Source organism: Oenanthe melanoleuca, chromosome 5, assembly GCF_029582105.1.
Source record: "Oenanthe melanoleuca isolate GR-GAL-2019-014 chromosome 5, OMel1.0, whole genome shotgun sequence".
Lineage (NCBI taxonomy): Eukaryota > Metazoa > Chordata > Aves > Passeriformes > Muscicapidae > Oenanthe > Oenanthe melanoleuca.
Genome location: NC_079339.1, coordinates 43,797,000 through 43,822,924, shown reverse-complemented (window position 1 = coordinate 43,822,924; position 25,925 = coordinate 43,797,000). Strand labels below are relative to the sequence as shown.

General features: G+C 39.1%; 1 protein-coding gene across 2 annotated transcripts; it reads right to left on the bottom strand.

Moving 5' to 3' along the window:
• Positions 1-131: 131 nt before the first annotated feature.
• ZC3H14 (zinc finger CCCH-type containing 14) lies at positions 132-23,312 on the bottom strand. Of its 2 annotated transcripts, XM_056493088.1 has the most exons (17): positions 23,188-23,312; positions 22,402-22,444; positions 19,081-19,195; positions 16,436-16,476; positions 15,898-16,093; positions 15,138-15,558; positions 13,507-13,667; positions 12,357-12,457; positions 10,091-10,246; positions 8,562-8,636; positions 7,978-8,134; positions 6,275-6,498; positions 4,061-4,181; positions 3,097-3,233; positions 1,967-2,061; positions 1,034-1,140; positions 132-411 (listed from the first exon to the last, which is right to left on the bottom strand). In XM_056493088.1, the coding sequence occupies exons 1-17, from the start codon at positions 23,221-23,223 to the stop codon at positions 405-407; spliced, it is 2,193 nt and encodes a 730-aa protein (XP_056349063.1). In that variant the 5' UTR covers positions 23,224-23,312; the 3' UTR covers positions 132-404. The 2 variants fall into 2 exon arrangements, with proteins under 2 accessions (XP_056349063.1, XP_056349064.1); XM_056493089.1 differs by lacking the exon at positions 10,091-10,246 and having other exon boundaries at positions 23,188-23,311.
• Positions 23,313-25,925: the final 2,613 nt, after the last annotated feature.

The following is a 25,925-nucleotide window of genomic DNA, read 5'->3' as shown; positions in this document are numbered from 1 at the left end:
CAAACACTTGCTGGACAAAAAGTACTTCCACTATGATCCCAACACAGGAATAAGCTTTCTAAGCACTTCTGCTGCCATACTTCTTCAACACACCAACTCTTACACAAGAAACATTACCCAAACACAACATGTGCTTTGAAGGTTTTTAATGGAATTTTAAAGTAAAACTTTTCTTACACATATGTTTTTTATTACAGTGTAAAAAAAATGCAAAATTGCCCAAACTTACAAACTTGGAAAATTAGAGACATTTCAAGTATGCAGTCAACCTCGTTTTATGAAAACAATGTATATTCAAAATCCAAAATGTATGAGTCTTTCCTAGCATCCTGTGTCCTGGTAGTTAATCTTCCTCTCCTCTACTGTCCCGAGGAGGCAAAGCTCAGTCTCAGTTTGTATCATATTCATTCACTGAGGAAGAAGAAAAAAACAATTCCATAAGGAACAATTCTACCCCTCTGTAAAGATGATTTGAGAACTGCTCTGTGCCCTACCCCTGTAATGTCTAAAACCTTTGCAGAGGGGAGTAGTTGGAGTGAAAAGATCATTAAATCATATTTGTGTTGAGGCAGGCCCAGAGCTGCAGCTTTGGGAAGTTTGCTACTGGGTTATGAAATCAAGGGTGGATGACAAGAAGGAGCTGCCCTTTCAGAAACACTCAAAGAAACAGCTGAATCTAATGTGGAAAAGACAGCTTAGACACATGATAAAACAATGGGTAAAAGGGTTTTCAGACTTATTCAAATACAACTCAGAAAACACCACCTGTCCAGGTCAGGATTCCAGTGACTCTGCCCTATCCCAGCTGCAGGGCACTTGTTTATCAAGGTTGCACCACATTAGCTAATGTTTATACAAATACTACCAAACAACAGCACAGAGTTGTCCTTAAAAGAAAGCTGCCCATAAGGGGTATCTCTCTTCATCTATCTTTGTTGTTCCCCCTACACATGTTACTTCTGCAAGTAAAACTACATTAGTAATGTCACAACACTTTTTATTTTTTCTTGGTTGGATTTAGAGTGTTTCTCACCTGATTTGACTTCGAGTCCATTTCAAGGCGTGGCGTGGAGGTACAGCAACAGTGGGATGGTAGAAAGTGCAGTCTGGTCTTGTACATTGTGTATTAAACCTACAATGCTAAAGGCAAAAGTGTTTCAGAAAAGGCTGCTCAGTGCTGGCTGCCTGAACTCCTGAACATGCTGAGCTGCACTCTACCCTTGCATTGCTGTGTGACACATCCCACCCACAACTGAGCCAACACTCCCCTCCACCAGTGCAACCAGCTCGACCCAGTAACAAAAAAATCCTTTTTAAAAAGTACCAACTAGGAATTTCATGCTCCAAAACTGCCACTGCACTGTCTTGTGGAAATTCCTTTGCTTGCAAGAGTTTACAGAGTTTAGTTTGAATTGATCTTTGTATACCAGTTGGGAGCATGACATGGCATTACCTGAGGGAGGACAAAAGCCAGATTATCTGGCTAATAAAATCTAAGCACAGGTATTTTGGCATTATTAGGGCTTGAAAAAGCACTAAACTTCCTGGCATTAGATGCAGGGACACAATTCTATAGAAGTACCCAAGTAACAGACTCCTGTATTATATAGACTACATTAATACATTTTAGGGTAACTGGGAAATCTTTAAAGTTTTTGTATGCTGCAGCATATCTGAAGGAAGAGTCAAGATTCTTGAGACATACTCCTTTCCAAAAGGCTCCTCTCTGCCTTCAACATCCTGGCTGGGTAAGACATATGGCCTGCTTGAAGTGTCCCAGCAGCATTTGGTAGAAAGATAAATTAAAAAGTATAATTTTCCAAATTCTTTATTCTGCTTATAAGGCAAAGTTAAAATGTGAACAGTAAAAGCAAAAAACGTCAAATTCTAGTAACATTTCCTGTCCCAAAGCAGCATGTTTCATGTCTCTTTTTAGAAAGGAAGGAAGATAGGATATATATCTTACTTTTGGGTGGTAAAATGGACACTCCATTTTCTTACAAGCTGGAAAAAACTTACACAGCGGACTACTGGAGGATATGGACAGTGTGGGCAGGGGTGCTAATAGCAGAAACAAAAAGAACAGGAAATAAGTCTGGATCAGAATAAATTGCCTTTTTAAGACAGCTCCACACAACCTTAAATATATAAATCCTTCTGCTAGAAATTCCATTTTATAATACACTAAAGTACAGCAGGAAATATAGACAGCATTTCCCAATGCAGTTAGTGGATCCTGGAGCAGAACAAGGCTATCAGGTAATCATTTAATAAGTTTCTTCACCATTTCAGGGCAAGAAGTACCATGGTCAAGGCAAAACTTCCAACAAATTATATAGAGATTCTGGTAGGCAGAGAATCTCAAATGTTAAATTTAGACAGCAGCAAGCCTGTAAGAGTTTCAACTGACAGGACTGAGAAGTGCAGGCACTGCACTTTCCAGGAATACAGAGGAGCTGCTGGGAATGATATGGGAGACAAGCACATTGTACTTGGGTTTCTGGCAAGGTAACAAAACTGCATTGAACTGTGACTAGGGGCTAAATTACTTCCAAAAGATCATGCAGTAAAGGCCCTGCACCTTGGCATGGTTCAAATGCTCAGCAACACCCGCCCATACCAAACACAGCTACTGCCTTCACTGAGTAACCTCACCCCAAAAGTCCTCTCATCATCACACCAACTTCTCTCCTACATTGGCACTAAAGAAAAAAAAAATGTTCAAAAGCAGAAGCCTCTGTTTTCAGTGTGTATTACAAGCCCTTGGTACAACGTGTCCAATTAAAGAAAAAAATCAGAGCAAAACTGCAGTGCTGGCTAATCCCTTCAGAGAAACCAACAACTTGTGCAAGTCACCACCTTGGCCTTGCACAGCCTTCAAATGGACTCTTGCATAAAAGCATTAGGGGATTTTTCTGGTAACAGTTTTTGCAGTAACACTGGATTATTATTCTTCATCTTGCATTAAGAGTTGTAAGAAAATTAGGTCAACTCAAGCAAAAAAATAATTTTTCATCACTGTAAGGTTCTGTTTCCAAAAATACTGTTGTCCCTTCAGTACTTTAATTTAAAGCTCAGAAAACAAGATGTGCTCACCTGGTTTAGGAGATGGATGGGGGCTTCGTCGACTGGCATGAGTGTAAGGACAGTCTGGCTTAGTGCACTTTGCATCATATTTACAGTTGGGATGGATGAACAGGCATTTATCAGCAAATTTGCAGTTAGGGAAAACTCTGAAGGAAAATAAATTGAGTCAAAAGAAGCAAAATCCTCAATCATCTGTTGCACACAAAAGCCAGAGTATCACAGAAAGCAGGTGCATCAGGGTGCTGGGGCATGTCTTGTCCTTCTCCAGCAGGGCACACAGTGTAGTGCACGAGCTGTTCACCCACACACCTGCACTCAGCTTGCCTTCCTGCAGACCCTCCCTCATGCAGTGATCAACTGAACCACCTCACTCTCATGGCAGTTTGGCCCCAATCTCCTTGGTGCCAGCCAGGACACGTCACTCTTAGTTTGTGGCACAGAGTGGCAAATGCAATGTGAAATCAGACCTTCCTCAGAGAGGGGTGCAGTATTCCCTAAGTAACATGGTTTTCACTGAGGAGTTTTATTTTGAATTTAATTACACCAGATTTTATAAGATAATTCAAATGTCTGAGTAACTGAAGTTACCCAATCTAGTAAGAGTTACCTCGGAACAGACACTGTTTTTCTGGACTGCTCCTGCTTATGGAAGAGAAGTCAACGGCACAGGGCCTGGCAGAAGAGGGCCTATTCTTCTAAGATGTTAATTCCTGCATCTTTAAGCAACTCAGGAACACCAGCCTGTACTCTAAACTAAAGCTTTCTTCTGCAAGGGTGCAGCTGCCATCCCTGTGTTCTGACACTTGGGAGAGGAGTGGAAAACAGAAGGAATTACAGTGTGATAATCTAGCTCTGATCCTGCCCTGACAGGTTTGTGCTGCCTTGAAATATTTACTGACACAGAGCAGAAGTTTGCAGCACTGGAATAAAAATCAAAATAGCATGTCAAATGGAGGAGCTCTGTACTACTCACTTGCAAGGTAATGTGGGGTGATGGTACACACATTCATCTCCATTTTTACAGGCAGGCCAGTACTTGCAGCGCTCCAGCACCTTCTCCTGCTTTTGTAGCATACTTAAGTCTTCCATTTCCACTGGATGGTAAAAAGAAGAAAAAAAACACAACCCCAAGCTGAGACCTTTATGACTCTATATGCAATTTGGTGTAAGCAATCTAGCATAATCAAAATTCACTGTTCTTCTATTCACTCTTAATCAAAAAAGTGATGACAGTAAAAGTTTATGTACAATCATATTTTCTTCAGAAAATTTCCAAAACCAAAATCCAAAAGTCATAATACTGGACTGACAGCTGCCTTTTGGTGATAAAAGATTAAATTTGCACACTTTACAAGCAAAATAAATCAGTTTTCTTTGCAAATCCAAATTGATTTCAAGACTTGAACAGACAAGACAATGACTCCAACTGAACCTGAGTTATGACTGTTCTGCTGAGCCATGAGTTAATTATAGCCATGTTTCCTTTCTCCAAGATATTGTTTCCTCTAGAAAACTATTTCAAGAGATGAAAGTTAAAAATCAATTTTTACACTAGTCAGATTTATTATTTGGGGGCATATACTGAAAAAGAGCCACTTTTATGTAATTTGTTAAGACACTTCAGTTACCTGAACTCAGACCCTTAATTCAAGAAGTATTTTAAGAAATTCTAAGCTGAAACATTCCATACCTTCACTACTCTTACAGGAACATGCAACTTTGACTTTCTCCTATTTGCTTGTAAAACCCAATTCTCCAAATTCAGACAATTGTATATATGTTCTTGTTGTCTTATTTTCTTGAATCTTCCTAAACCTTTGGCTTTTCCAAGTTTTCCAGCACTGCCTAGACTTCCCCCTCTTATCCTGCTAAGATATGATAAATGACTAAATGACACATCCTACTAAATGACACAAATTGCTCCAGCTTCATTCTGTCCTTAGCCTCATTTATGCCTTCTCCTTGCAACACACACTAAAGCCAAATGATGCCATCCTGCTGTAGGACCACACTGGCGCGTATGGACCATTTCCACATGGACCTGATTGTGTCTGAGCTTCAGTCCCATCCCTGCTACTTCACTGGAATCCTTAATAGAGCTAGGACTGTACTGGCAACATTCTCCGGTACCAAACAGCTTTGGAGAGGAGTATGAGGCTACACATGGAAAAGCATGGATTTGCAAGGAAGCTCTAATGACTGTTTCTCTGTACTAGTAAAGTGCATGGATACACAAGATTCCCTTAAAGATTGCCTTATATGTGCAATACTTCTGCAGCCAGGGGACTGAAAGGATGTGGACTTACAGGATCTTCTGCTATGGTGCTCTCATAAATGCATTGCACATTTACACTGGATCCATGAAATTTAAGGGTTCTCAGTACAGCATCAAATAGTATTCTTTATTTAGTTTAGAAATTTAGATACACTGTTACTACAGAAAATAAAGATCTTGATTTTCTTAAGAAAGCTACGTAAAAAACATGAATCCAAGCACAGCCCTCAGGCAAATATTGAGCAGGCCTATGACAGTAGCATCTGTGTTTTTCATCACCATGCCAGCATTCTAAACCATTCAAACATGTGGTTCAGCAAGCAATTTCCCATGTTATTCAAAAGAAATAGAGAATATAGAAACCTTCATATAAAATCATGCACTGTTAAGTTCTACATTCAGGTGCTAGTTACTGGACTCTACCAACACCTTACACTTAACAGGGTCCTCTGGTGTCACAGCCCTCGACAGAAACATTAATACCATCTGACATATTTTTATAAGTTCAAGGTATGTCAGTATGTTAACTGTAACATCTGTTCATCAGCATAGGGAGAAATCATAACAGGTCAAATAGAAGGGCAGATTTCTGCAATGAAGACCAACAACATTTGAAAAAAAAACCCAAAAACAACAACAAAAAACTTCCCCTTCAAAAAGAAAAACCAACCAAATTTTACCAATACTGAGATGAGTGGAGAACTACCATGTGCCATATTGTTCTAGTATACCAAGACAAGGGCTTCTAAAAACATGGTCCCCCTGAACTCCCACATTTCACCTGCCTAAAGAATGCTCTAATTTGAAGAATAAACACCATCAGTTTGGTTTCTTAAGAATTATATATCCAGGAGGTGTAGCCATGACCAAAGCAGCACACCAAGGTCAGATCCTGTTGGTCAGTATAATTACCATCACAGTTCTCCAGCTGCCTGGTTACAATTTGCATCTGCTGGGCTTGAAGTCCTTTTAATCCTTTGCCAGCCAACATGTGCTGGGTAATTGGCTTTAATCCTTCCATTATAAATGAATCTTCCTCCTCCTGATCAGAAAGGTATCCTGGTGGACTGGGCACGCCATCCAGCGTCACAATGAACTTGGGACTAGCAGGTTTCTCTGGATGAGCAAGCTGGTCTCTATCAAACAAAGAAATGTAGTAAATTTACATTTTCTGACTCAAGAGGTTTGAATGAATGTGAGCTGTGCTAGTCAGTGAAAGTAGTACAAGCTTATCAATGAAGAGCCAAGCAGTAACAGACCTTCTTTTAGTAATTACTGGTAATGCACTCCAGTTAACAGTTTGCCTTCTAATCTCCCCGAGGCACTAATAAGAACTACAGCTCTCAGGTACAGCTCAGTTTGATGCATTCTCCTCAGACAGATCCAAAAGCTCATTTACAGTCAATCTTGTGGAGTTTGCAGTTTTGAGGCAGAAAGAGAGAGCAAATATCATTCTTGGAATTACAAGCCTTTTAACACACAGAACATGTGTCTCCTCAAAATTACTGAAAAGCACATTATGAAACAGTGGTGTAGAAGTTTTTAGAACTAGGATGAGAGAACTGAAATACTGATACTAAGAATTTTGACACTCTGCCTGACTAAAAGGTCAGTCTAGCCTGGTGTCCTGTATCTGACAGTAGTCAGCATGGATAAGAGGGAACATTAAAACAGGGTTCACATACATTTTCTCCAGCCTTTCACCATCCCATCCATTTCCCCTGAAGGATTTCCTGAATGACAGGTGATTCTCAGTTTTTGGAGTACTGTGGAGTTCTCATCTTTGACAAACAGCAATGGGATAAACTTTGCTTCTCTATGAAATGAGGCTAAAAGCAACTACAATTGTAGAATGCCTTTAAGAGGACAGAAACCAGAATATTAAAAACATCATGAGCTAGAACTTTCAGACTGAAGTAGTCAGAAACTGACCTATTCACATTCAAAAATTTATGTCTCTCCTGTTGCAGTTACAGCTTTCAACTGTGATATTGCCAGGTTATCCTTTTGGGTTTGTTTGCTCAGTTTTCAATTAACACAGGCTGCTGAAAGCCACTCACAGAAAGGAAACACCAGCACTTTCTCAAGCACTGCAGCCCATGTGATGAAGTTCATCATGCTGTTCAGAGTGGTTTTAACTCTTAACAGATAGGACTATTTGCTACCTGGAACTTCTTTTGAAGCTGACATGAACTTTAAGCTTCTCCTGGTCAAACTCTCCAACAAGGAGCCTTAAATCATTGTCCAGGATTCACCACACTCAATAATGTGCTAAAAGATGTTTCTTAAGAAATGTAATTCAAGGGTGAAACAGATATAAAACTAAAGGCAATTTAAGCAAAATGATTACTTGACTAGGATTTCAGAAATCAGAACAAAAGAGCAGTACTTTTCAGTTCCTTCTTCTTTCTTACAAATCAAAGACATGCTCAAGCTGCAGCTGACATTAGGACCATTATCCATTTAGAAGGATTTCTGGGAAGCTTTCTGCCCCTGCTTTTTTTCTTCTGCTATTCAAAGTCAGTCCATTTTGCATGATTTCCTGACAAAAGCACAAGTCTGACCACAAACAAGCAACTTGACCAGTAACTGTCCTAAATGAAGTAGCTTTTCACCGTGTCTGTATCAGACGTCCTGAGTGAACTCGCACTGCTTCTGTGTCCTTCTTTCCCAGTTGCTGGTTCTGTGGCACCATGTCCTCTGGTAACCTGGGCTTCTTCAGGATAAATGACCGAGTATCTGAGTGGACCACAGATTCTGGCTCACAGTAATCTGCATTGGGAGAAAAATTACATTGAAAAGAGTAACATTAGGTGGTAGTTGTACTCTTAACTTATAGCATATCTCTAGTATCAATTTACATGGTCAATAAGCTAACCTTACTTTAATTTCTTCCTAGTAGTTTCCAGAAAACAGTTTTGCTTCCTTGTTAATTCCACAGAGGTGGATCAACAGAAGCCATAAGTCATATTAGGTCAGATCAGGAATCTAAGTGGAATGACTATGCTGAAGCAGCATTGGAGAGGATTCCCCCAAAATCTCTCATCCTTTGAACAGCTATTAACGTAATGTGTTCATTCCTTAGAGATGTAGAAACTAGGAAATTGTAGAAATTAATATAATTAGTTGAAAAGGAGTATCTTAACATTCACTGGACAGTAATATTAGATTTGAAAATAAAAAGATCACAAGACTTAACCCTGAGTCACTTGTAAGGTATCTTCAATCATAGGATCAATCTGAAGGCGACAAGAGAGCTCCTTTTGTTCATTTCCTAAAAAAACAGCAACAAGAAGCATATTTTACAGCATGTCAACATGAAACTATAGATTAGAGAACTGAAGCACACTCTAATTGTATTGATAAAAAATAACAACAAAAACATTCACACTTTTAACAACAAAAGCCATTCTCATTATTATGAGTCTTTTCCTCGTTTTTTCAGAACAGTAACACGACAAAATCTAAATACTGTGAGACACTACTCATTCCCATAATCACTGCTCAGTACAAATGAGGTCTTTGGGCACAGCAACTGATGAAGGCCAAGTTCTTCCTCCTCATTTGTAGAGGAGTTGGCAACTTAGAGAACACACATACAGGGAAGCAACTACCATGGGACTACTTTACAGTCTTCCTAAAAGAGCTGAAGCAAATCAGAGCAGCACTGTTCTAAATTTGAGATATGGTTTAAAAAAAATTATTTTTGTTTTTGTAGATTTCCTAAGCAAGCTGTCATTTCCATTTCAATGGCAGAAGAGTGAAAATATTAAGCATTATTATTTTCTGTGCATTAATTCAAAGGCTGATGAAGCTTTTTAGCTTTTTCTATATATTATAGATATAATTTAAGCTACTTTAGGGTGGCAGAAAGATTCCAAATACATCTATATGAGGAATAAGCAACTGCAAGAATCTTTTCTAAAATAAGGAATGTTTACCATTCCTTAACAATGGCCATGGGATGGCATAACAAAAATATTACTCAAATTTTATTCATTATCTAAATATCTACACACTTAGCAAGTATAAACTTAGTACTTGCTATAGAAATATTTTTCCCCTGCCTTATTTCTACAATTCCTTGTGACTAACAAAGACAATGCCCCATCCTCTGTAAGAAAACCATACTGAAAAGGCACTTTGACTGCCTTCAAATACTATGTCCTTTAGGAGATTCAAAACAGATGTAAAAAACAAAGCTGGCACAGTCAGCCTGATATCAGTTGTCCTGTAAGAGCAAATAAGAGTATTCGTATATTTAAACTGAAAAATAAAACACTAGAAACATTTGTGTGGAAACCATGTGTCGGAAAGAATCTTGAAGTACTTCATATGCTGGAAAAGTGTTCTAAATACTCTAGTTAATCTTCACTATCACTTAAGCTTCCTGACAGAATTACTCCTACAAGATACTAAGAAAAATATGCAAAGGATGGGGAAAAGATAAGCTACCCAAATGTAAATGCTTATGCAAAACTGTTCCTCAGTGACATGCCACAATGCTATAACATTCTTTGTTTAGTAATTAATTCCTCTACGGTTGTCTCTGTGTGTTTGGATACATGTATCTATCTAACAGCCATGCTTTAGAAAGCTGCATGGTCTTCAGGGCAGCTCTGCATGCAACTTTTGATGCAGACTTAAATGCATTCCTTTCCTTTTCTCTGCTCAGCCTGTAAAATGACATCTCCTAGTATAAATTCTTCAATAATATTATCAGATGACCTTGAATTTCTTCAACTGTCTGCTCCTTTGACTCTTCTACTTGAAGCTGAGAACTCAGAACAGGCAGTCTGCTTTGCACATGAATTACTTCTAACTGTGATTCTTCTGGGCTAATTCGAGTTCTTGGTGCAACTGGAACAGTCTGTTTCTGTGGAACTTTAAATAGAGAAACAATGGCAAATCATTTACATACTACCCAATCACACAATAGTATTGTTTTTAGATATATTGTGCTAAAGTAACTCTCACAAATTCCTACACACACACACACACACACAAAAATCCCAAGCATCTGTCTCCACAAAAAGCACCTTTAAACTACCTGCAAAATTCTTAGTGTGCAAGCTTATTTGCGCATGTGCACAGAGCACCGTGAGTGGCACCTCAGAAAACATGTAAGACAAACAGCATGAGAAGAATTAGTGACAACAAAGTACTCATTCATCCACTTCTACATATAATTAATGTGGTACTCTCAGATAGTTCTGAAATCACTTTTCATTCCATCTTTCATATAAATAAGCATGGACCATCAATGTGTCTCTTCATATGAAGCTACCTATCCTAGCTGAAGTGCTTGAAAATAGAATACAAAACTTAATGGCAGCAGAATAATAGAATCACTTAGGTTGAAATTAAGATCACCAAGTCCAACTCTAAATCTAGTCCACCACTGCCAAGTGCACCACTAAGCCATGTCCCTAAGTGCCACATCTACACCTGTTCTAAATACCTTCAGGAACGGTAACTTCACCACTTCTCTGAACAGCCTGTTCCAATGCCTGACCATCCTCTCCATGAAGAACTTTTTCCTAATATCCAATCTTAACCTCCATCAGGCACCACTTGAGGCCACTTCCCCTGGTCCTACCACTTGTTACTTGGGAAGACATCAACCCTGACCAAACTACAACCTCTTTTCAGATGGTTCTAAATCTCTGTACAGATAGTTGTAGCTTGGAATTTGGGGTTATCAGGACAACAGGCTGACTTCTTTACTTGGTTTCTGCTAAGACTGTCAGATCTGATTGTGAGAAGCTAAACTCTTCCCTTGGCAGAGTATCAGAACAGCATTTAACCTCTGACACAAACAACTAAAAGGTACCACTCAAGTACTCGATTCAGTATTTATGAATTTACTGTTTTGTTTTACCTATGTGTTTTAAAATCCCTTACTCCCATATTCCATTAAAAATACTTCAAAAAATATGTTAAATATTACTTCTGAAGTGGAAGAACCTGCATGATACTTCAGATTCACAAATCTGTTTTTATTAAACAACAAAGTGGTGCCTTCTGGTCTCTCCACCGTAATAGTCTCGTGTTGGTAAGTCAAACTACGAGATCACCACTACTAAAAAGATCAATAATTTTAATTAATTTAGACTTTTCTAGCTATGTCTCATTTCCTGTCATACTGCTTTGTACACAGGGAAGAGCTTCCTGCATCACCTCAAAGTACTCTTTCTTACAGTTTGCAAAATCTGAGCGATAACAGGCAAGAGACTTCAGATGGTATAAAATTCATGGTTTAAGCAGTTTAGTGAATGTTCCTTCCCTGGCAAGGTGCAACGTGTGGATTTATCAACACCCAGTGAAATGAACGCATGTGACAACAGCTGGATTTGCCCTTCTTCAGAAGTCTCTCCTAGCAAGGAGAACTGAATGCCTACACCCTGCTCAACTGCTGTGTCAACTGCAACTAACATCACTGAACTGAAATTGCAGCCTTGCTGTTAAAGGAAAATCATACATCATTATACACATCCTGACACTTACCAACATAACCTGATACACATCAATCCCTTTGTTCCTCATTATTTTGCACTTCTATTACCTATATCCAGTGTATTTTCATTTTTTTGCTGTTTGGCTTTTTTCTCCTCCCCTCTCAGAAAGAAGGAGAGTGAAGAAAGGCAAAAGAGATCAAGTAAATAGCTCAAACCAACCACCTGGCTTATTGATTAATTCCCCCTTGGCAATTACTGACTTCAGAATACTCTGGCACTTCCACTTAGTATCTATACACTTCACAAACATACTGTCTTGATTAATATGTTTTAAATACCACTTCTCTCCCTCGTTTATGTTTTCATAATTGATCACTGAACATCAGTGCAATGAAACAGGACATGGTAAATCCCTCATGTATAACTGACTTGCTATTTAGCATTCTGTCTTATCTCTAAGTGCTTTCTTCAGCTTGGATTTATACAACAGTTTGGAAATATTACAGATTGGCACAAGCAAAATCAATTGTAATTACCAGTGGAAAAATTGGTCGTTTTTGTAACTGATTCCTGTGCTTCAGAGATTGCTTTCAGTATTAAATTCTTATTGGCCTGCTTTGAAGGTGGCAATGAAGGTCTAAAGGAAATACAAAAAAACATTAATTTGACATGGATTGCACAGTAACCCTATTCACATTAAAGACAGTTGTTTCAACACAGAAATTATATTAACAGACATAACCATTTACAATTATTTTATCCAAAACAGTTCAGTAGATCCAAAACATCTCCTGTAGATGGAGATCCACAAAATGATCCAAAAATTGGAAGTCCAGATGTGTGATTTCACCTCTCAATTTATGTAGAACCATGCTACATGGTTTTCTTCCCACCTCTGCCCTCCACTTATCTCTTGCTATGTTTGTGCTGGCACCAATAATTATGCAGCTATCTTGAGAAACATGATCCAGCTGCATTAGACTGACTTTATCAAAAAGATTTTATTTGCAAAAAAGGCTTTCTGCTTGTCTTTAACATCAACAATAAGGAAGCTTAAATGAGAGAAATGTGCTGTGGTGAAGATAAACTTAATACAATGTATTAGCTTAAAATAAATCTTACACAAGCTAGTACTCTAGGTCAGTAGAACCATCTCTTCTCTAGTTTAAATGTTCTTTCTCTATTGTTAAAAATCAGATACAAAAGACATGTATTTTGACTAATGCCTGACACCTAGAATTAGAGAGCAGAAAAAAAGGAAAACCTCTGAAGACTGTTTGAAAAGTTAAAATCACCTTAAAGAACAAATGATAACTGGTTTGAAAACAATTCCTGAAAATAAATCAAATTACTGAAAAATTATTTTACCACAATAAATACAATAATGGTCTGAAACATGTCAACATTAATGCTCTTTTGCCAGTAAACTTTCTCCAAATAATCTAAAAATTCACACTGTTGCATCTTACATGCAATAATGAAAACAGGTTACAAAATCAAAGGCAAATGGGTGACATAAACAGGCAACACATCCATAGAGTTGTGAGATAGTACAAAAAATATTAAAACGGTTTACTGAATTTTGTCTGTCAATTTTTGAAAGTGCAAACTGATCTTCTCCACTTCCAAAGTTTTCTTTCATTATATTAATTCTTGAAAACTCAGAATCACTGAGATGTTCAGTACCTTCTTTCTGGCTTTGCGGGTACAGACACACTGCTGGAGATGCTTCCTGTTCGCAATCCGTAATCTTCCTCTTCCTCTTCATCTTCTCCATCATTACAGAATTTTTTCACTTTGACTACTGAACTTACAACAGGCAGTCGTCTCTTCCTGGAGCTTTCCTCCTACAACACACAGAGCAGCAGAACAGCTCATTTAGCATAAACCGCGTATCAATAAGCCAGCAGAGAAAGCACTGCAATTCCATCTGGAGCCAGGAGATGGAGAACTCCCATTCCAGTTGTACAAGTGACTGCACTGGATAATAAGAAAATCAGACACATTTACACTGAAACATCCTGTTGGAAATGTAACCCTAAACAGCATTAAGGAAAAAAACATAAGAAAAAACTCTCAAGAAAAATTATCCAGAATTATCCAGAAGAAGAAAAATTTACCTACAGAAAACCAGAGTTCTTCAAAGAAATTTACAGCATTCATGAAGAAGAGTATGTTGAAAGTTGGAGAGAAAAAAGTGAAATCAAGTATAAATGACTTTCTTCTCCTGTATCAACTCTAATTTCAGATAAGTTTAAGGATTAATTTCTAGCAAGGAAATGACATATTCCAAAAGATGCTAATTGTTACACACGGTCAAGGATGGTCCATTTTAGACAATGCAAGGTCCCCGTTGCCTCTTCTGGACATTATTCATGAAATAGTAATAGAAGAAAAGTATCACAAGACCTTTTTCAAACATTTCCAAGGAGAGACGTTCCTGACATTCATCAGTGATTTATGTACAACATCAAATAAATCACTGTATTCTCATTTGCACTTCTCCATTCTCAAAAAGTAATGACACCAGCATGTATCTTTGTAGAGCATTCTAGATTTCCAACTAAGATTCATTATCCTGTACACAGAATGAAGTGCTGGCAAAGACAGTGAACTTTATGAGCAGTAATAAACACAGATGCACTTGCAACACAAGATATACAAAATTTTCTTCATGTCAACATTAGCAGCCATAACTATCTTATAACATTCCTCTCAAAAAAGGCTCTTAATTCATTCATATAGATAGTCTATCAGCTAGGACCACCATCCTGCCTGGCTTAGCTTGGCCTCCAAAGTACTTAGGGCAGCAATCATCTCTTAGTTTGTCCTTGTCCAACATCCATCCCAAAGAATTCTTAACTGACATGGTTCTAAATAGAATAATATTAATCTCCATCATCATCATCAATGCGTCTGTGCTAATCAAAAGCAGGCCAAAAATCCTGATTTACATGACGTGCAAAGCTGGAAATATACATAGCACTTAGGGAAGATCATGCTGATTCAATGATCTTAAGACCAGAATTGTAATTTCTGATTCATCATATGCAGTTCAATAATGTGCTAACCTGTTAGTCCAAGTCAATATAACATGAAGATATACATGGTAATTATCTTTTGAGATGCAGCAAGTTCTCAGATAATGGTGTTAAATGATGTAATCTGTTTTTACCAGTGGACCCAAAGGATAAAATCTCAAACCTACTGGTACCAGTGACAGAAGTATTTTGATTTCTCTGAGGTCACGATTTTACTGAAGTGTACACAGCTTCCAAACAAGAATAAGCTTTTACAACAGTTTAGGTTGTACCAACCTCACTGCCCACTTTATCAGCACTGAGTTTGGAGGTGGGTCTGTGACCTTCTGCTAAGCTGCCAAATGCTTCTGGATTGCCCATCTGGCCAGTTTCCAAAGACCTGCAGCCTTGTGTGTCTAACTGGCGGCTCCCCTGCAAGCTGCCCTGTTGTGACAATCTGGGCACGTGTGCGATGCCATCTGCACTCCTGACAGCTGGTGGCCGGTAGATCTCGGCCGAGGGACGAGAGGAACCGTAAGTTACAGTCACAATAGGCTTCTTCCGTGACAAAGGATTCTCCTGCACAAAGTTTAGGTCTTCATCAATTAGGTCATCTGGTTCAGGTTTAATATCAATTACAGCTTCAGAAGGTGACAATTCCCTCAAAGGCTTGACAGTAGATGTTAAGCGGGATGCAGAACCATCTTCACAAGACTGCCTGATAAAAAAAAGAAATTGCCAACTGTTATCTGCAAGTCAAGTCCTGGAAAACGAGAATTGTCTTTTAATCAAAGCCAGGAGGGAAGAATCATTAAGGTATTATTGCTTATACAAGTTTAACACAGAGATTGATCTTTTCAGCTTGGTTAATTAATCTAAGCTCCTATGTTGCTTGAAGAACTGAGTTCTGATTTAAATGTTTATTATACAACAAATTGTAGCAATGCTTTACTCTTCAAAAGTATCTTTCCGAGTGTCTATACACTTTAGAGTGGCTACTACACTCATACAACTACTGATGTCTGAAGGTGTGTTAGGAAGTAACCAGCAGCCTTACCTGGAAGCAGTGTTCCTCTGCTCCTGTGAGCTGGTTGAAACTCTGGAGTCATTTCTTTCAGTCCGAGTACTTGACACTGCAAGAGGTGGCAAGATATCCCCACGCCTTCTCTCATCACTCACACAGGAACTGCTTTTGCTGGAAGGCAGGTTGCTCTCAAAGATATTAGATTCTGAAGATTTTACACTGGTTGGTTCTGTGGAGACAGGTACCTTTTACTTTTACATTAAAGCACAGCAATACAGATTTTACAATAAATGTAGCTATGAAACTGCAAACACGATGTTGTCCTGAAAACACAACAAGCTGAAAGCTGTTTTAGCTGACATATCAGAATAAAACACACAGACATTAGATTAAAAAGTAAAATTATTTATTTCAAAATATAAAGGACTTTACTTAACAGTCTGGATCCAAAAAACCACATAAACAAAAAAACTAACAAAACAGCCAAGATATTTTTGCAATTCATTAAACATATAACACTACACAGAATAAAAAAAGTCTACCTTCACTAAAAATTAATTTTCTTACTTACCAGTAGTCACAGACCGCAGCTTATCCAAAACACCGTGGAGCCTGAAATAGACAGTGGATAGGGAAGGAAGCAAAAGAGAAAAAGGAGAAATAAAAACTTTAACTTACATTCAGACTTATCATTTTTCAGAAACCCACTAAAACTTCTCTTTCCATCAACCAGAATATGTTAAACCTCAAAAGGGAGGCTTAAAGTATCTTGCCTCCAGTATGTCTTGCACATGCAGGGAGAGTATTCATCACATCACCTACTTTTGATATCTAGTTGGTTTAGATAATCAAAGCCAATACTAGCCACCTTTCATTACAATCAATGGATTTAAGTAACAAAAAGATTGATTTAAAAAACCTAAGATAGAAACTCAAACAATATATAACTCATAGCACGTAACATTCTCAGGATTCTTCCAGCATGCTTTGTATATACCAACAATACTCTCAGAGGTGTAATGGTTAGCAAAAATATTTCAGAGAAACACCAAATTTGCCCTTTGCCTGTGAAAAAGGCACTAAGTAACTAAGTAACACAGAAAATTACAGGGCTTTAATACAAAAAGGCTGCTTAAAAATAAACATATATTACAGTGAGAATAAAGAAAAAAACCCTAACACTTAAACTCATATCTTACTTGGAATTCAAACCTGATAATGGGCAAGTCCATAATTTACGCTGAATATTAGAAAGGACCTAAGGAACAAGAACATACTGAAAAGACTACATATGGGTATAATGAAGGCTTATGCTCATCCTCCTTGTGAGCTTTCACTAGAACACTTGTCAGCTGAGCTCTGGTGATGCAGATCAGTTTTCACACTGACCTCAGGATAACTAATCTGACACTTGGTTCAGAGTAAGAAGTGGTGGCCAACCAGCAGGATTGCCAGGTCTGTCACAACTGCTGCGAAACTTTTGCCAGAAGGCCCAAAATTACCAGCTACAGAGACAAACAAGGAAGGCAGATCTTGCTGAGTGCTGTATTTAACCAACATTTAAGAACATAAACATTCTGGGTTGTCTTTAGAAGAAGTAAAAGCACATAAAACTCCAGGCTACAATGCTATGTAACACTTTTCTACCAGTCCCCTTACAGTTTATTCATAGGATTCATCTCGTCTTCTTTCTCCATCCTTCTTTTAACCAATACTTACTACTTTGGGTACCTGATAAAGCACTCTAACATTGAGTTTGTATTTATATGTATATAAAATGAGAATACTGACTTAGGGTTAAAACAGTCACTAAGTGTCTTCTGCAACACTGTTTCTTACTGTAGATTCAGTCAAAACCGTAGCACAGGAGCTACATCCTCATCCCACTTGTAAACTTCACTGATCTGTCTGATTCCCAAAAGCACTATGAGAAAGACAACTGCATGACTTCCTGATACCCTGAAACATAAAAGTTTTGCCTAGGCAGGCCACAAAAAGCAGCAAAGAAATGCCTGTGCAGTTTTCAAAATGTTTCCATGCTTAATGTACTCCTTTATTATATTTTTGACAAATGCCAGGAGAAAAATAAAACCTGTGTAAGTAAAATCAAACTATATCCACACAAGTTACATTATCACCTGGAAATCCATCAGTTTAAATAGGTAATACAGTGACTCGTAATAGCTGGAACTATTTTTCATTTTTTATCAATGTTTATGATTTCATAACATAGCCAATTTCTGAAATGTTTCTCTCTGCTATTCAATAACAGAAAAGCTCCTAGGAACTAATTACATAGAAGAAATATTGGAAGTGAATGTTAACTGTCAGTATGAAAATGTCAAAGAAAGCAAACTGAAAAAGAAAAAAAAATTAGTATTTTTCTCATCTCTACAAAATAAAATAATGTTCCTTAAAGCTCTATTAAGTAGGAGACTCAGAAATAAGATTAACTTGAAAAAATATGCAACTCTGAATGCAACAAAATCTCTAGAGTCAAATATCTGAAATGTGGATTTACTTGTAGGTTTCTACTGTAAAACAAATTTAGTATTAGAAAATGCATGAGAAATATAATGGCTAAGTTTGTCATGCAGCATGGAATAAATGAACCTACACTGTTAGGAGCTGACAGTAGAGCTGAAGTGTTGCTAACTTGTCCTGTTCAGTAATTCTGAGGTTCTACTTTTGATTTTTAGAGCTGGGTGGTGGTAATAAATAAATAGCCTGAGAGGTGGGAATACCTAAGCATTTGGTGCTAAGCCTTGTCAAAGACAGTACACAGAATTAGATCCACTGCTCATCTGCCCTGATACAATAATTCCCATGCACAGTAATCTGAAGCACTGTTAGCATAAAAGCAAACAGATTGGTCCTTTACATCTAGCTGCAGAGAACAATGCTCTCATGCTCAGTGGATTTAGCAGGAATTATTTTAACTCAACATCCAACTCTCACTTACCTGAGCACTTCATTTACAAATCTGACTGGCTTATAAACAAATACATCTTCCAGTCCTTTGCCATCTATCATCGCAAAAGCCTAACTGCTGGCAGACTAAAACTAATTTACTTATTTGACATGCAAAGTAGAAGCTTTTATTAATGCAACTTACATAATAGGACAATAAATAACTTTTTAAAATGTCTGCTGTCACTTATAGAAAACAGTCCTGCACTACCAATAAGAAGTGTGACATGGAGTTTGTAAACATACCAGACAGTAAACCTGACAGTATTGTTTCCAAGGAAAAGGGAAAGGTCTTCTGTCATTTGCTCTTGACTCTTCTTATTTGCCACCATAACCATAATATAATCAGGGAGCTCTTCATCTAATAGAAAGAGAAATACATTGTTTTAAAATATAATAAATCATGGAAGACATATCAAACATATTTAAACATGTTTTTTTTTTTTTCTGTCTTACTATAAAGAATGTGCAGGCAGAGGATTAGGTAAGCAAATTAATAAGACTTGTATTTCCTCTGAGGTTCAATACAAATCTCATCTACAAGCAAGGAATAAAAGATCATCAATTTCACAAAAGCATAAGCTAATGTTGTATTTAAAAAGTGAGTAAACAGAATGGAAAGAAGGACAAGATAAAAGAAAGCCACTCTGCTGCCTATATCCTTTTTCTTGAATATCATCAAACATCTACAATATTAATCACCTCAAATATTGCCAAATACAGCACCTTATCCTTGTCAAATTTCCTTTAGTTACAAAAACTAAACAAATAAATATCCATTTCTGATATGTGCATTAAACAAATCAAAACTGTATTAACTTCCAGATTTTCTACCTACAAAAATAAAACAAATCCCAGCAACCTCAAGACTGAACTTCTATTCTGTAATGCATGCAATTTCATACACAGTGAGAAACCCATTCCCTTGCACACAAGGTACTCCCACTCATCAGAAAGCACAAGGAAGGTGCTTAGAGCCCAACCTCACCACATGAAGGGTTTGGGGAGTTTGGTGTTTGGCATTTCACTTCGGCTAGCTCTGGCCTCTGCTGAAGGACTGACTGGCACAATTGCTGCTCAAAGGCATTAGCTGTGCTTCTTCAGCACAGACTGAAATTTAGCTTAATTAAACAGCTCATGCTCTCCAATTCCACTCCATGGCATGACATGAATGTAACAACAGTAAGTGAAAACAGCTGGGAAATACCATCCAAATTATGAATTTGACCCAAGGCACTGATACGGCTGTGCTCATTTAATCAAGCTAAGACAGTACACAACACTAAAAAGACCTAAAAAATGAAAAATAGAAATCAAAATCCAAATGAAAGGAATTGCCTTTCTTCTATGTCTATGTACACAGTAAATAATTTATCTCTACCCTAGACTACAAAGACAACATTCACACATTGTACCTGCATTACCTTTACTCAGTTGTCCCAATATAACCCATTCCTAGCTTAAACCCCCACTTCTTTTTGGTGGCTTTTTGTTTGTTTCTGTTTTTGTTGTTGATGCTTTGTGCTGGTTTTTTTTTTTTCACTGAAATCTACAAGTTGCACAACATGGACTGATGTTCAGACCTAGGAACTTAGAATGAATTTTATTTATTGGGCAAGCTACTTTTAAACATGATAAGCTCTTCAGATAGTTCAACACATAATAAAGCCAATATTTTAACTACAGATAAAAACATAAGTTAGTACAATTACCTGTAACAGTATGATAGAAGAAGGAAAAAAACTTTCTCAGCAATTGTGTTGGCTTATGCCAACTTAAACTACATGTGGAACTACATACCTTTTGAAAAATTTCCTGGCTGATGAATAATTAACTGACCTCATCTTGCTTCAAATATATGAATATTCCCTTTGTAAGCTCTACACAAGTAAGTTTCAACATATCTTGTTGTAAAAGACTTTTCAAGAGAAAAGAAGTAGCAGTTACAGAAAGAAACAAAAGCATGGTTCTTGTGCAGAGGCTAGAATGAGGGAGAACCAACTTCTTACTAGTTACTGAAAGAAGAAATTGAGAGTTTTTGAAAAACATTACGTGAAAAGTTGTCCAAAATACTCTAGTCCGGAAAGGAAACTTGAAAAATCACAGAAATTTGGAAACTGTGGTTTAAAAAGAAAAAAGAGGCCAAGGCAAGACAGACTTAGCAATAAAGAATACAAAGTTATTTAAAGAAGTTCAGAAGCTGACTGAGAAGAAACTGCAGACATTGCTGATCCTGGGAATACAGGAAACCTGTCCTCTGAATACAACAGACCGAAGGAAAACAAAGAATAAGCAGTCATAGCTGGAATCAAAGATGGCTAGTATTCTACCAGCAGCTTAGTAATAGAGACAAGAAAGACTTTTATTTGAAAACAAAGAATCAAGGACTCAGAAACTGAAACCTGGAATGACGGTAAAAAAAAACCCAAACAAACAAACAACAAAAAATTAGTTACTTAAAAAGAGAAGCTTTGAGATGGTGAAAAAGATGATTTTACAATTAAAAAGTTCTAAACACGGTTCCTAGGCACCAGCTCAGTTTACAATGTCAGCTCATAGCTAACTCCCTTCTATGGAGCCAATACATTTTTCCATAAATATGATGCTTCCCTTGAAATATGAAAGCAGATGAATTCAGGCTCAAACTGCAAACTTGGCCCTGCAACTCATGGGATCTTTAAATTATGCTCTCAATTCCTTTTCTTCACCTGAAATCCAAGAAGCATCACAGACAACAACAATACAGTTTCAGGACTGAGGTATTTTATTTCCTACAGAATGCTGTGTTAAGTTACCAACTTTTAATGCTGCAGAGAACAGTTGAAGTGAAATACACATTTCTTCCCAGATCCAGAAAAAACAAACAAATCCACAAGACCACAGACATTCACATTGCTCACCCCTCCCGTCACAAACCAAAACAAAATCTCCCTCTGCATCTAAGATTCAGATACATGTATTTCATCATCATTAGCTCATCACAGCTCTTAGCCTTCTCCTTAATGGTCAAGCTTTTACATTTTAAAGGTTTGTCCCACATAATGTTTCTGACGAGGCCTTTTAATTTTCTAAGCCACTCACTCATCTTTGTCCTCTCTCCTAATTTTGACAGACGCCTCTCCCTGAATTCAAGTCCTGTTAAAAATACGCCTAAGAAAGACTGATTCCATCTCAGAGTGGTCACAGCTAACTGCTGCTGTATTTCTAAGGATCTTGCTTTATGTAATGTTTCTACTAATGCTTCAAAGAAATTTCCTTAGATATTCACATCGTTTGTTTTTCTTTAAAATTCCCCTTCTAAAGGGGAAGACTATTAGACTGACTTCTTAGTTATTTTCTTTTAGTTCTTCACTAAAGACGTTCACATCTTCCTCTTATGCTTAGACCATAATATTTTGTTAAGTATGCCTCTTTCTTACTTGTCCAGCATTTCAGGTAATTATTCTCATGCTTTAGGCTTCTATATGCAGTAACAGAGGTCATAGTAAGTTCCATTAGCTAAGCTGTTTTTTTCCTACATAACAGAAATGATCTAGAGAAGATTGCTGAACACATGGCAAAACTTACCAACATAAGCCCCCAGCTCCTGTAACTTTCCTTTTATAGCACCCTAAAAAATAATGAAATATTATTTAAGGCATGGATCAACGAAGTGCTTCTAACTGCAAAGAGGTGGGAGGCTTAGCAAAGTTTCTCTCATTTACTGTTTGAACACATTGGTTTAACACGTGAAACTTTTCCTATTTCTACTGCTCAGGACAGGAATGTTCTAACAGCGAGGGGCTGACAGCAGAGTAACGGAATCTCACTCTCCCTACCGTATTTCCGACAGACCAGCTCCTGGCGCTACCATTCAACCTCCCAGTCCCAGCTGTCCTTTTTTAAGCAGATACCATCCGGACTCATGAAGTGTAAAGAAAACGAATCTAAGATGGTTTGATAAAAGGTCATTCCCGGCTCAGCAGGGAAACAGAAACCTGCCGGCACTTCCAGACGGTGACTGCCGAGTGGGAGGCACTGCCAGGCCCGGCCGGTACCGGGGGCTCACACCGGCCGAGCTGCGCGCCCCCCGGGCAGTCCGGGGCTCTGCAGGGCGAGAGGGCAGCCCGGGGACAGAGACGGCCCCTGGCAGCCGCCCTCGGGGAATGGTGCCCCGACTCCGCTTCCCACAAGAACGACTCTCCCGCCCCCGCCCTCCCGGGGAGTCCCCAGGCCGAAGGACCCGCCGCCGGCAGCTGTGACGGGAGGGCCGGCCGGAGCCCGGTGCCTCAGCCGCCGGCTGGGCCTGCCCCCGCCAGCGGGCCCGGCCTCCTGCCGCGGGCGGAGGGAGCGACCCGGCTGCTTCTGTCTCACCCGGATCTTGCGGCTGATCTCGGTGCCGATCTCCATGGCCGCGCCGAGCCGCCCCCGGCCCGCCCCGTCCCCGCGGCCCCGGCCCGGCTCCGGCTGCCACCGCCTCCCGCGCGGGTACCGAGCGGCCTCGGGCCCAGCGCGCGGCCTCCGCCCGCACCGCCCCCTGCCGGGCGGCGGGCGCAGCGCGCTCTGCGCGGCGGGGCGGGCGGAGCCGCGCTGAGGGGAGCGGGCCTGCCCGGCGTGAGGGGAACCGGCGGGGCTGCGAACGCCAGAACACAGCTACGAGCTGACTCCAATATTAATGGTCTTCCTTGAGAGCTACACAAATGGATACTCTGTTATCTGTTACAAACAAATACATTTGGGATATGTACACAAAGTATTCAAGCAGCTTTTAAGGCATGCCACACTACAGCTTTGTAGGTATCCTGGTGCCACCACAGCCTCTTTATCAGCTCCTTTTCTCAGCAGGGCAGGAGAGACAAAATACAACAAAAAGGCTCCTATGCTGAGAACAAGGACAGAAGACTTCATTCACTGATTACTGTCATGGACAAAACAGACTTGGGAAAATTAATTTAATTAATTAACAATCAAATCAGAGTAGGATAATGAAAATAACCCCAAATCTTAAAACACCCTCCACACCCCGTCCTTCTTCCTGGGTTTAATTTTACTCCTGTCTCCCCCAACATCGGGGAAGGGGGATCAGGGTTAGGATTAGTTCACCAGCTGTTGTGTCTGACACTTTTTCCTTCTCTCCTGCTCCCAGTAGAAACCGTCTACCACAAAGTCTGCGTACTCACTGCTGCAATGTGAATCCTTTCCGTGGGCTGCAGTTCCTCACAATCTGCCCTGCCGTGGGTCCCTTCCATGGGATGCAGTCAGTCCTTCAGGAACAGAGACCCACAGGGTCACTAGTCCTGACAGCAGACCTGCTCCAGCGCGGGCTCACCTCTTCAAAGGCCACAGGTCCTGCCAGGATCCAGCTCCAGCATGGGCTTCCCACCCATTCGCAGCCTCCAGGCATCCCTGTGCTCCAGCGTGGGCTCTTCCACAGGCTGCAGGTGGATCTCTGCTCCCCTGCTGACCTCCATAGGTTGCAGGGCCACAGCTGCCTCACTACAGTTTCCACCGTGGGCTGCAGGGGAATCTCAGCTTCGGTGCTTGGAGCAGCTCCTGCCCCTCCTTCTGCACTGACCTTGGCTCCTGCAGAGCTGCTCCTATCACATATTTTCTTTCCTCTCTCTGGCTGAAATTTACTTGTGCACAATAACTTTGCCACCCTTCTTAAAAATGCCATGCCAGAGGTGCTACCAGTTCCACTGATGGGTTTTGCTTGGCCTTGGCCAGTGGAAAGTTCATCCTGGAGCTAGCTGGCATTTTCTTTATCCTCTCAGAAGTCACCCTGCAGCCCCTCCATTACCAAAACCGGCCACAGTCACACCCAGTACAAGCATCTTACTGCTTGTATGTCTTACTGCTACAAGGGATTAGTTGCAGAGGGAGGAAGAACAATGTGGAGAAAAGCCTACAAGGTAAGCATAATATTAGGCAAAAAAGAAGTAAAATTTGAGGCACTCAATTTATCTTTTGCACCAATGCCCAAGATTCACATCAGCTGATTTAAGGAGTAGAAATATTATAGAAAGCCCAGCCTACAGATAAAGGGTCTTTTACAAGTAATGCCACTGATTAAAATAAACTCCAGGCATTGTAGTTAACAGCTGTATTAATCCCTTTCTGCATCACTGTTCCTAATATAAATCAAACATCATACAGAAATAGCTTAGACTAATTATTGCTAATGATCTGAGCTGTTTGCCTGACTCCACTTATAACAGATTGGTGTTACAGTGAGAGGGAGCCAATAACAAATTAGTTTAATTACACCATTCCATTATAACCTTTAAGAGACACACTCTGCTTTCTTAAGATTTCAATTATGTTGTACTAAGTTTTATTATTGGAAAAAGAAAAATAATTGTTGTATTACAGAAACAAGAATTAAGTTTCATTCCTAAGTAAAGGATTTATTTTGGAAAAAGATACTGGGTTTGAGAAAAGTTTCCTTTGCAAATAACAGCAGGAGCCCATTGCTTCAAGTTCAGCACTACATTCTGTGTAGGAAAACTGCCTTTTTTCTTCTAATAAGAAAATTCTATAACCTTAAGTAGTTACATAGTAGAACTTTACAGCACCTTGTAAGTAAAAATGAATCTTGCACACATTAAATTGCAGGCTTCAAGAATGTAACATACATATGGTATGGTCATTTTTCTAGCACTCCTCTCTACTAGCATCAAAAATATATAATGATGCATAAAGACCCAGCCATCTCTTGCTTTCTTGCAAATAAGAAATAGAATAATGAAAAAACAGGAAGGCTTCAGAGCCAAAACATGATTAATAAAGTGAATCTGTTTAGAGAACAGCTTTCAGATTTATAATTAGAAATATTCTGACTTTTCAGTTCATGAAGTTATTATTTTTCATGGTGTAAATTAAGATATTTTTCCACATGACTTCTTCATTGTTTCAGCATTGTGGGAAAGCCCCTTTCACTGGCAGTTTCCGGGTTATCCTGCCTGTGTTTTTATCACGAATGGGTAACTCTCCACTAAGCTGAGGTGTATATACTTGCATACCACTTTTCTGCCTGGAGGGTGCCTGATTCTGCTTCCTGTTTGGCTTGCTTCCACCTTTCTGTTTTACCTTTAGTCAATACAAAGACCAGA